This window comes from Aedes aegypti, chromosome 3 (genome assembly GCF_002204515.2).
Source record: "Aedes aegypti strain LVP_AGWG chromosome 3, AaegL5.0 Primary Assembly, whole genome shotgun sequence".
Taxonomy (NCBI): domain Eukaryota; kingdom Metazoa; phylum Arthropoda; class Insecta; order Diptera; family Culicidae; genus Aedes; species Aedes aegypti.
Genome location: NC_035109.1, coordinates 269,341,298 through 269,353,940, shown reverse-complemented (window position 1 = coordinate 269,353,940; position 12,643 = coordinate 269,341,298). Strand labels below are relative to the sequence as shown.

Genomic DNA, 12,643 nt, shown 5'->3' with positions numbered 1-12,643 from the left:
GAGATAGAACAGAAGTTTCTTCGGCAAAAAGTTGCGCAATCAAAAGTTCTAAAAGTGCTCGGAACAAAGTTTTTGCGAGAAATTATCGTATTAAAAGTTATCAAGAAAAAACTGAAATTTCAGTACCACCCTAACTTTTTTGTTTAAAAAAATTATAACTCGCGAACCATAAGAGATAGCATTTTGAGTTCTTCCGCAAAGTTGCTCCAAATTGGCTGTTGTAAAATATTGTAGAACATTCCCAAGTAACATCAGCAGCTGAACAACAGTTTATTCAGGCTAAATGTGCTTGAGAGTGATTCGTTCAACTCTTGTTACACTAAAATGTTTGGTGGGTTGTGTGTAAATGCGTCAGCAAAAAGGTTTATATGCTGATCTCGTAAACCATGTGGGCCACCCTAATTTCACATCACTGAAAAAAATGTCTGAAAAATATGGAGAAACTTTGCCGAAGACACCATATATCTAAAAATGATGGCTTAGGGGCAATCATTTTTGCCTTCCTAGATATGGCTTTGGGACCAATGTGCATTGTTTTATATAAGGTACCGCGGGGCAAGTGGGTAAATGGGGTAAGTGAAAACAATTGATATATTTCACTGAATATGTGAAATAACGTTTTGAACTCATGCGTAAACCTTTGAGGCCATTGAGAACATTACGATAGGTAAGATATTTCTGAGATTTTTCAGCCATTATTGCATAATAGAGTGAAAAATTGTTAACCTGTCAACTGTTACTCCGTAACAAGTTGGCAGCGTACAATCTTATTTTAATATTTTCAGTGGAAAAAAGTTGCGGAAAACAATTTCCTGTACCACTTCTTAGTTGTCCTCTGTGACAGTTTCAAACTGCAATAAAAAAAGTTTTAGAAATAATTCGACGTAGACCTAAAAATAACTAAATTTAAACTCCGTCAATTTTCTAATCACGTGTGGCAAGTGAAAAGTTTCTCATTAGAGATTGAATTTGTGTTTTCTCTTTAAGTTACTTATGGCGACTTGGTTCGCAATTATCATAGAAAAACATAACGTGCTGATAATTCAAGAAACACTATACTCAAGCGTTAAAAGCTATTAGAAATCATGGAACTTCTCTAAAAGATGTTGCCAAACATTACAATATTAATATGTCTACTTCGGGCAGCCAATTAAAAGGAAGACGTTGACTGAAAAGTTGCAATATTAGAGAACACATGGAAATCTCGTGGAATGTCTATGTAAAGCTAGTTCAAAACATAAAAATGGGATATAGGTCTATCCACATAAAAAAGATTCTAAATACGTTATTGAAGGATTCCGTTTGATTTTTCCCGAAGAGTTATCCGACGTCATATCCGACTTTCTCAAAAACAAATAACGAGCGGTGGGAATTATACAGAGCAGAAATGCAATTGCTGTCCTATAATGTAAGAACTACCATTGGAAATGTTGCAGTTATAATGTTGTCGAATCATTTCAACTAACATAACTGAACAGAACAAAAAACCAAATGAAAAGAATAACATTTTCTTTGTTTACATATTACTTATGTTATTGTTCATTGGGAAGCCTTAACAAATGTTGAAGCTTATAGAAATCGTGAATATAACTGTTTATTTTTGAATTGATTATTCAAAACGGTAAACTTTTCACTTGCCCCACTTTTGGGGCAAGTGAAAAGTAAAGAGGCATTTTTCAAAAACTTTTTCTGTATTTTTTTCTTTAATTTTTCATCAAAATCAATTTCAGCATGCTGCTTATATTTGGTGGGAGTCAAGCTAAAAAATATACACGACCTCATTTGTTTCAATTTAAAGTCTCTAGAATTTGAAGAATCTCAACAACGCGAATTCCATTACCCACTTGCCCTACGGTACCTTAGCGAGAATTTTGTTTCCGTTTGCAAGTTGCGGGACTTGAGCTGGTTACGTAATCTGCACAAATGCTGCGTGATTCTCAATCGCAAAATGTCTTCTCACTTCATGGGGAACATCATTGTTACACGTCACAAGTGTTACAAAATAAACAAATTCTTCAAACACCTCCTCATCAAACAATACCTCAACAGCAACACAATAAGGCTTACCTCTATTTATACCTATTATCATGTACTTCGTTTTGGTAGAATTAATTGTCTGCCCTATCTTCGCTCTCTCTCTCTCTGTTCAGGGTCACGAATAATTCCTCCACTGACCTGCAATCCATTTCAATGAGGTCGTTGTCGTTCGCAAAGTCAAGGAACATATGCCGTATCTCTGAACGACAGATCTCCTAATGGTCCCCTCGAGAGCAATGTTGAATAGTAAATTCGAAAGTGTGATTCCTGGTTTCAACTCGTCTAACGTCACAGACGAGATGGACACCTCGTCTGCAATCCGAACACTTGATTTAGAACCATCCAGCGTAGCACGTATCAGCCTAATTAGTACTGCTGGAAAACCATGTTCGGACTTTATCTGCCACAGCTCATTTCTTTTCACTGAATCGTACGCTGTCTTGAAACAGTTGTTGAGATTGTAAGTTATACACCCGGAATTTATCGAAGATCATTCACAAGATAAACTCCGTCCGTTGTCAAGTGGTCCTTACGAAAATCAGCCTGATATTCGCTGACGAAGGACTCCTCGAGCGGACTTATGTCATAAACATTTTCTAATGATTTTCTTTCAAAATAATTTTAACAACTGTTGAGAACTTTTCGTAAGCATCTTCTTACAAAGAATATATCTACATTTTACACAAAATCACCTTACTTTATATTCTTACTTTTTTGTTAACCGCTGCTTTCGGACTATCAATCTTCTCAAAGTCAATGTGACGTAAATCGTACTTTGATCCGCACCCTGCATCTGGAGCTTCTCCCCCAGTAACTGATAATCTTCGTCGTCGACCATACCGTGCATTTTTACGTACTTGACGTACCAAAAATGTTGCTCGAACAGTTTTTCAAAGTATGCCATCATCAATTCCAGCACTTCGCCATTCACCAGCTCCAGGGTTTGTTCGTTTTCCAGAGTGGTTTTCTCCAACAAGTTCAAAAATCTCGTCAGCGTCTTGCTGGAGCTTCTGGTGGACAGTAATGGCAGGAACTTCAGTACCATGATCAACACCGATCGACTGAGTTGCATCAGATTGAAACCTTTCCGTTGGATCAGAGCGGAGTACCAAAGATTGCTAATGATTCCTAGGAATGCTTCGATGGTATCGAAGTGGAAGCTCTCGATTCCTTCGATCCGTTCGCTGAGCCACGTCAGGAATCCCATCGAGTTAATCATTACTTCGCAAGATTTTGGGATTTTTACGATACTGTTCAGTGTATTGAGGATGAGAATATTCAGTTCTCGATTGGATAGCGACGAATCGTAAAAGTCCATGATAGCACGAATTACAGGCGAAAAGCGGAGAACCATGAAATCGTCATTGGTTTTAATGCCGTTGTAGATAGATTCCAAAATGAACACTCGATGATCGTTATGCTTAACTTCTGAACTGTGGAACATAACCAGGAAGTGCGGAACAGCTTTGAAATCAAAGGTATCTTTTAGAAGGAAGTATTGCGTCAAGGTCGGGTGTAGCTCGTTCAGGGCATCGGGGATGATGTTGATCGTTTTGCCGATGAAAAGCGCTGGTAGAAAGGCTGGTTTACTTAGGAACTTCTTTGTATCGGCGTTCGATTTATCCGCGTTGGTTCGCTTGCGGCTGTTAAGAGTGGCTAGACCGTTCTGTACGGCGTTGAAAAGATGCAACCAGAATTTAGAATCGATGAATTTCCTGCAAGAAAAAATAAAATCGATTTAGTTTTGCAAAGCTCAAGTTATCATAAGTTATCATCCAAATTCAATATCAGTTTTTTCGTTCATTAAGGTAAGGTGAGACAAAATGCATCACCAAAGGAATGGATCTTGGTCAATTGGCATACACGCAGCGAACAGCACTATCGAAATTCATACATTTTGCCTTATGAAAGCTGGAACGATTATCGCAATACGAACGCTTTATGTATCGTTTTAGCATTACTCCACACCGATACGTCGATCGGCGCCAGTTGGGAGATTAGTGCCATCGCCATATTTGAGCCTATTTCATCATCTACCCGATGGGAGAGGAAAGGGAAGGTAAAGATGGGAGGAAATAGGAGTGGGGTCCCTTGAAGAGGGAAGATCGCATAAGCGAAATGAGAGCATGTAGCTCCATACCACAATGGGTTCGAAGAGCGCCCTAAAAAGGGTTCTGCAAAACGCATGAGCGTAAAGAGAGCCTATAGCTCATTACCACAGCGGGTTAAGAATAACAGAATGTCGTGAAGATTCAGGCTTCTGAATTCAGTTTCACTTAATAAGTGTTTACCAAGTAATTGGAATCGCATTTGCGAAAAAACTGGACAGTTACATATCAGGTGATACGAAGTTCCATAATCGGAGTCACAACTATCACACACAAATGAGTCAGCACGCTGAATATTTGCCATGTGATAGTTGAGTCGGCAGTGGCCTGCCAACGCTCTGACCAAGAGACTGCAATTCTGCTTTGACAGATTTTTAAATACTTCGCCACCCTTGGAGATGACTCCAAACTATTCCAATATTGCTTATGCTGAGTTGCCGCCCAAGAATTTATCTGAAGCTTCACCCAGCACTTCGAAATTGGAATAGCCGGCTCAGGGCCAATGAAGTCATGCGATGCTCCATCGCGAGCTAGCTCATCAGCCAATTCATTTCCAACGATGGAAGAATGGTCAGGTACCCATACAAGGTTTACAGAGTTGACTGAATTCAGTTGCTCAGTTTGAGTTCGACATGCGATAACAAGCTTCGACCTTGAGTTGGCCGAAGCGAGAGCTTTTATAGCAGCCTGACTATCTGAACAGAAGTATATGACTTTACCCATTACGCGCTGTTGAAGTGCTGATTGCACTCCACACATAAGAGCAAATATTTCCGCCTGAAAAACGGTGCAGTTTCTACCAAGTGAGTAAAACTGATTCAGCCTTAGCTCACGAGAATATACTCCTGCACCAGCTCTACCTTCAAGAATGGAGCCATCAGTGTAACATACTATATTGTTTGACATACTTCTTTCCAAATAGCCAGACGTCCACTCTTCCCGTGAAGGGAATTGTGTGGTAAATGTCCTGTAAGGAAAGTTGCAAGCAATTGTGAGATCACTTGGAGCAAGGACAATTTTGTCCCAATTCACCAAAAGTGGAAACAACGAAGTGTGTGTCTACGATTCACTGGATTTTTCTCCAGTAGATCCAGTACCCATAAACGGTAAGAGCAAGAAAGTGCTTCTTGTTTAAGATATATGTGTAGTGGCGCAACGTCGAAAATGGCCTCAAGCGCTGCTGTGCTGCCGTTCTACGCATATTTGTCCCACGGTCCATAAGATTTACGTAGAACATGGGACAAGTAGGCGTAGAACGGCAGTGTGGGAGTTGTAGAGAACGCACCAGTCATCGCCATCAAGCACATCCTTTGGAGATGGCCCAATTTTGATTAGATTGTTCTCACTTCGCCCTTTTGCCACCACACAAGACATCCATATGGCAATATTGGTCGAACAATACAGTACCAGAACAACGGCCTAACTGACAAATGTAAACAAATTGAGTTTTATTCACCTAACAGTTTATTTGATAAACTACAATCATATACTGCACAACTGTTTCTCAAAAATAACGTTCTTCACGAAATAAGTGAGAAAAACATAAAGGCGCATTTGATATTCTCTTTCGATACGAACTCTGCACTCTGAGAAGTAATCATGTTCAAGTCATTACCAAAAACATATAGCTTTTTTCCATAATGCTTTTCATATAGCTCTTATTTAGAAATCGTATAGATAGAGTTCATTATGAAATTCACATACCTTTTAAGCATAAAGATGATGGATATGGAATCCACTGGAAGTTGGTGTTATAGACAGAATAATATACATTTCATCCGAAATCAATAGATAATAATTGATTCTTTAATAAAACTGAAATAATTTTTAAATGGCATTTACTACATGATTGTTTGAAATAAAATCTAAAAAATAAAAATACGTTCGAATAGTACATTTTAAAATTATTTATTTAACATAACGTATTAGAATCCACGTAAATGATTTCTTCTTTGACATGCTTTGAGAGGGACCAAGTACTTCTCCAGTCTTCAAATCTTTCATCATCCGGGTATTCGGATCCACTACCTAACCATCTCATAGTTACTACTGGAACCTGAAACAAAGTTATTTTTGATGCAGGATGGTCGGTGCAAAAATCTAAAACAATGGAACCATATTAACAAAATTTAAGCACAAAACTAACTGTCGAATAAAACAACTCACCAAGATATCGTCAAACAGAATTTCAGAAAGTTCTCAGTTGTATAGAATCAGCAGCGAAATCCTTCAGTGAGCAAGGTAAATGCTCGCAAATAATGGTTTCACGTTCTAAAATATGTAGGTACATAAAACTATATAATTATTGAAAAGCTTATATGTACCAGCTTACCTTTACAAATTTGCAAAAGTTCGTCGTTAAACCAAAATCTGCTACCAAATTGTATGCAGTGGCCGCCACCGTAGTACTAAACATAAACAATTTGTTTTTCACAATATCAAATCATATGACATGTATCTGATTTTTCAATTACCGAATGGGTTGGGTAAACGATATCCAATAAGTTATATGTGAAATTCAAACGGCTTCCATATGGTTATTATTTAAACCTCGTTGGACCTTCATATAGTCTTTATTGGGTGTTAATAAAACCAATCAAATATGAATTCTGATGCGTGTATATGATTTTCCAGATAAATATAATCGGAATAATTGGCTCAGTGTGATGTTAATTTCGCCCACCTTCCCCCCTGCGGTAACCGGGCGCATTTGCGATTGAGTGTGGCAGCAGGGCGCATTTAAAACTGAGTGTGCAGAAGGTCGATAGTGAAGAAGGTTCGTGTGAAAGAGCGTAGCAAAACGGCGAAGCTGTTGATAGTCAAACCAGAAGGATGAGGTAGAAAGGCGCAATGAACTAATCTACGATGACGTCACGCTGCAACTTCCAGCGGGAAAAAAAACCTTTTCTGCGGGCCGTGTGAACGATTTCGTTGTACATTCATCCACTTCGTGTTCATTCGCTGAACATTCGTTGTCCGGATGTTGGTCCGGATGTCATTTAATGTAAACATTGCCCGCATTTAGAGCAGAAAAGAAAAAGAAAGTCGAGGATAAAAGAAGAACGTGGATAAGTCCATCGCTGCTGTCAAACTGAAGGAGACGAAAAACCGAGAGGCGCAACAATCCTCAATTTTGATGAATGGCGCATGATGCTTTTTTATTTATTTTAACATGTTGTTCATAATATGAAAATAAATCAAATGGTTTGTTACAAAAGTAATATTGTAATGGATCATACAAAAATGCATCATGCGATAAAATCGATCGGAAACGTAATATAGAATTGAAATTATATCCGCTGAACTTCAAACCGATTTTACTGACAATGTATTAGTGTTCACATTCGCCCTAATTCTGACTCTGTATTCAACTGTTGTGTAAATCCATTTGATATATTTGGGATTGAGGCCCCAAGTTTTACCAAAGGTTCGCCGGCATTGACCGAAGGCCATGCAAGCTTTTTTGACTCTGAAATTAATGTGAGGTGTCCATGAAGTTTGGAATCTAGAATGACTCCGACATACTTTACTTGATCAGTCACATTAATCTCAGTGCCAAAAAGACGTAAAGGTCGAATTCCATCGCGGTTTCGTCTTTCCGTAAAAAGAACAATAGATGTTTTATTCGGGTTAACCGAAAGGCCATATTGGCGACACCAACTCTCGGCTACCTGAAGAGCGCTTTGCATCAGGTCGAATAGGGTGCTTATGCACATACAAACTATCAGAGCTAGATACTCGTCGGCAAATCCATAAGTTAGAAAACCGCAATTATTGAGTTGCCTCAATAGCGTATTTGCTACGAGATTCCACAAAAGTAGTGACAAAACTCCCCCTTGGGGGCATCTGCAAACACTCAATTTTCGAATCGCTGCTTGACGCAATGTCGAGAAGAGATGTCGATTTTTGAGCATTTGATGAATCCAATTGGTAATCATTGTAGGTAGCCCATGGTTTCGTGCGGCTTCCAATATGGCATCGAAAGACACGTTATCAAAGGCACCCTCAATATCCAAGAAAACACCCAAGCAGGATTGCTTCTGAGCGAATGCTTTCTCGATATCGTATACAACTTTGTGTAAAAGAGTCACAGTGGACTTTCCAGATTGGTAAGCATGTTGATTCACATGAAGAGGCATGTTTGCCAAATAAACATCACGGATGTGATGATCGATAATGCGTTCCAGACATTTCAGAATAAAAGAGGTCAGACTGATCTAAAACTCTTCGCTTCTTCATACGATGCACGTCCTCCTTTTGGGATAAACTTTACAGTAATATCACGCCAGGATCTGGGAATGTACACGGTAGCAAAACTGCTTACAAGTAGCTTTTTCAAAACATGTTTGATAAACTCAAATGGAGCAGAACAGGATAAATCCCATCCGCTCCTGGAGATTTGAAAGGAGCAAAACTATTAAGTGCCCATTGAATCGATTCAGTAGTTACGATACTGCAAGGCCAGAGACTCGTAACTACATGAAAAGACATTTGGTTCATCCGTAGATGCTATGTCCACACATCCGGGGAAGTGTGTATTGAATAAACATTCTAAAACTTCTTCATCGGAAGAAGTAAAGTCACCATTAGGTAAGCGAACTTCGTTCACTTGGAAATCCTTAGATTTTGCAAGGATTTTGTTCAACCGACTGACTTCACTCAAACTGGAAACATTTGTACAAAGGTTTTTCCAGCCGGATCGTTCAGCAGAACGAAGAGCCTTCTTGTAATCCTTGCGAGCTGACTTGAACGACTCTGATCCAGCTGAACGGCGTCTGTTCCAACTCCTTCTACATTGTTTCCTGAGTCTAGTCAGATCGGAATTCCACCATGAGAACCCTCTTGTAGTCTTTACACACCGCAGAGGACATGCTTCTTCAAAAGCTTCCATAATGTAGGATGTTGTAGTATCAACGGCATCATCCAGATCACTTGGATTTTCAAAGGACGGAGAAATTTGGTCGCAACCAATTCAATGTAGATTTCCCAGTTTGTGGACCGGGGATTCCTAAAACGCAAAGTCTGCGCAGTTACATTTGAATGTTCAAAGAAGATGTAGCGATGATCAGATAATGATTCCTCATCTGATACATGCCAATTCGTCAACTCGTGACTGATTCTATTCGAGCAGAGCGTTATGTCTAACACTTCTTCTCTATTAGAAACCATGAAGGTTGGGCGATTGCCTATGTTAAGTAATCCAAGGTCTGTTCTACTTAAGTATTCCATCAGACTGGAGCCTCTCAAATTGATATCTGAGCTGCCCCAGATGATGTGATGAGCATTGGCATCACTGCCCACAATCAGCGGAAGGCCTTTTGTTACGCAGTGTACGACAACTCGTTTGAAGTCATCCGTTGGGGATGGTTCATCATGTGGTAAATATACCGAATAATAGACGTATTTCCTGTTGAGGTCACCAACAGAAATATCGATTGTGACAGCACATACATCTCTGGTAGTTAACTCAGAAATGAGTGTAGCAACGATTGCTTTATTAATGAGCACGCATGCGAGGGGCATGGAGCGCGAGTTTGCCATTTGGGGTCGTCCATAAATGACGTAGCTTTTTAGGGGGAGGGAGGTGTTCACGAATTTGTGACGAAGTGTGACGAGGGGGAGGGAGGGGTCCTAACTAGTGGACGTAGCATTTTGAATCAAGTCCGTCAAAAGAAAGGCGCTGAAAAAAATTGCATACAATTATTTTTTATCAAACTTCTCTTTTATTTTGACTTATAAACTTGGGCTATGAAATTATGATTAAGCTTCAAAACATTCATGTGACAAGATTGAAAAAAATATCTATGAAACTTTAGATTTTCTTGATAAATGCAATCAAACAGATGTTTTGAAGCTGTTAATAATTATGTAAATATTATATTCGTGCCTAAATTTATAAATTTATAAATGAACAAAATAAAAGTTTAATAAATTGATTAAAAAACAATGCTTTAACTACTTGGAGTATAGTGTTTTGCTTTTTGTTAACATGACATAAAGTCAGCCGTTTTAGTTTTATCCGAGGCATTATTTCTTCAAGAAAATAAAATATGCTCTTCTTGGCAAATATTACATTTAAAACAAGATATTTATTCCATCAATTCTGCCTTCAATGTTGCAGGAGATCTCCACCCAATCAACTCATCATTTGTTTTGATATATCAATGCTCTTGATGGATAATAGTATCGAGTGTTATCAAAATTGCCCTATCAGTCAATTTTCTTAATAACTCGGTAATTTGAAGAATTTTTATTATTTAACTGTATCATTATAGGCTGTGTAAGATTTTTTCATAATGGAAACGATAATGAAGTTCAACTGGAATATTAATAAAGATAATTGTATTTGTAAAATAATCGCTAAAATTTTCTAACCATTCCTAATATTTCAAGTGTTATCTTTTATGTATGTAATATTAACGATGATTCATTTCAAATTAATTTATTTTCTTGATAATCTTCATTGAAATCTATTTCCTAACAACGAATAATTAACAAAGCAATCCTCTAATATAACGAAATTTTTATTCAATATATTATAAAATATATTGCACCCTAACTCGACAGTAACGAGCTCTAAAGTAAACTTGTTTTTCATGATAACAACAGCAAAAGTAATATAATTTAGCCTATATGAAACTGGAAACCAAAACCAAAGAAAATGTTTGTTTCAAACTGTTTTCCAAATTACTTTTGAGCGCTACTGTATATCAAACTGTTATATTAGATAATCCTTACATTTCAGTCAGTAATAATTATCAAACTTAGTATTGAACTTCTCAATTCCAATTTTTTGTTTCAACCCAGTCACTACGGAAAGCAAATAAAAAAAATATAGAGGGGGGGGGGGTGCTTAACATGCTACGTATTTTCCAGGGAGGAGTACCAGCATTTGTGACGAAATGCTACGAGGGGGGAGGGGGGTGTAAAAAATCAGTGAAAAAAAGCTACGTCATTTATGGACGGCCCCTTTCAAGTTTGCTGAAAGTAGCAAAAACTGGGTCCACAAGGTTCCCTCTACGAAAGTAGGGTTCTTGAAGTAGCGCCACTTGGGCTGCACCATTTTGCATGAGTCTGCAAAGATTGATCGTTGCTGTTCTTTTATGCTGAAGATTGATCTGAGCTAACCATAATTTGATCGGATATCTTGGAGTTACAAATTGAGAAATAGATAAAAGAATTGCTGGAAGATTCTTAAAGGAAATTCTGAGAGAATCTCTGGACCACTTTTTGAATCCTGTAGAAATTGTTGACGGTTGGACAGCTTGAAAAATTAAAACAGTAATTACAGGACAGGAAGAGATGTTCTGGAGACAGAGCCGGAAAATGCAAAAAAAAAATGTTGGAGATTTTACTTTAGACAGAATTTTCAACTACAATAATTGAACATCAAAATGATAAAGTCAGGCTCAAAATTTTTTTTTATTCAGGAGGCGATGAAATTCACAAATTTCGACTGTCATTTAAATTGAAATTCACTGTCATTTGAACTGCCCATACTCGCAATACAGTCCCATTAGGAAAATCGTAATGTCGAGAAAAACGCTTCTAAACATATTTGCAAATGTGTTCGTTCCACCGCTGCTGATAGCAATGAATCGTGGTAGCATTACTCTACACACTATCATTACAATATTATAATATCGTCAACAACTGTAACACGGTTAAAATGGTTGTTTTTGAAGTCCAAATCTGGGACACAAGCCTTTGGGACTCGTTATCCGAGTACATCTCTAGCCAATCGCAAATATACCCGCATACCAGTCCCATTCCTTGGGACTCGCTTACTTTGTTATCACGCACGTTGACACACTATTATTGAAGTTTACGATCAATTGTAACAAGGCATTTTTTCTTCTGAAACTATTAGTACTTGCAGTTGTAATTGGAAATTTACTTCGAAGTACTATTCGGTGGTAGGTACTATACATTATACAACGATAGTGTTGAAAATTTGATTTGTCTGTTTCTGTTGGCCGCTTGGTTGAATCCCCCCACAGCACAGGAACGTTGGATTTTAACCACACCGAGGAATATAACTAATAGAGTTGGATCTTTATGACAACAATCGCTTCAATCATGCGATTTCCCATGTGTGGATAATACTGTTGTGTGCCCAGAACCATCCTTTTTCGGCATTAGATGTTATATCTACTCCGTACGAATATGAAAATCCTGGCGATGTGCGCGAAAATCCTCCCCTTTCATACCGATGAAAGTCAAGCCTGCTGAAGACTTCGTTGACAATCATTCAAATAAGTTGACAATTGGCCAAACCTTGTTTCAAAAAGAATCTATTTTGCTTGTTTTATTAGCCTCGCAAGGATATATACTTTTAGTTGTGGTTCTACCACTTATCGCAACAGAAGTCACTTTAGAAAACTTTCAAGTCAAGCTAGAATAAGTATTTTTCGTGAATAAACATGGTTTTAATCAGTATAGTTTGTATTATTCCTTCTTGTTTCCTCATTTAATTAAATGAGAACCACGATGCAAGA

At 38.1% G+C, this 12,643-nt stretch overlaps 1 protein-coding gene across 1 annotated transcript in view; it reads right to left on the bottom strand.

Annotated features, from left to right (window-relative positions):
• Window positions 1-2,672: 2,672 nt before the first annotated feature.
• LOC5572221 overlaps window positions 2,673-12,643 on the bottom strand; it is a 38,655-nt gene continuing 28,684 nt past the window's right edge. Inside the window, exon 4 of the mRNA XM_021855006.1 lies at window positions 2,673-3,752. Within this exon, the coding sequence (XP_021710698.1) occupies window positions 2,744-3,752 (1,009 nt within the window). The 3' untranslated portion in view covers window positions 2,673-2,743. The remainder of the gene's footprint in view (window positions 3,753-12,643) is intronic.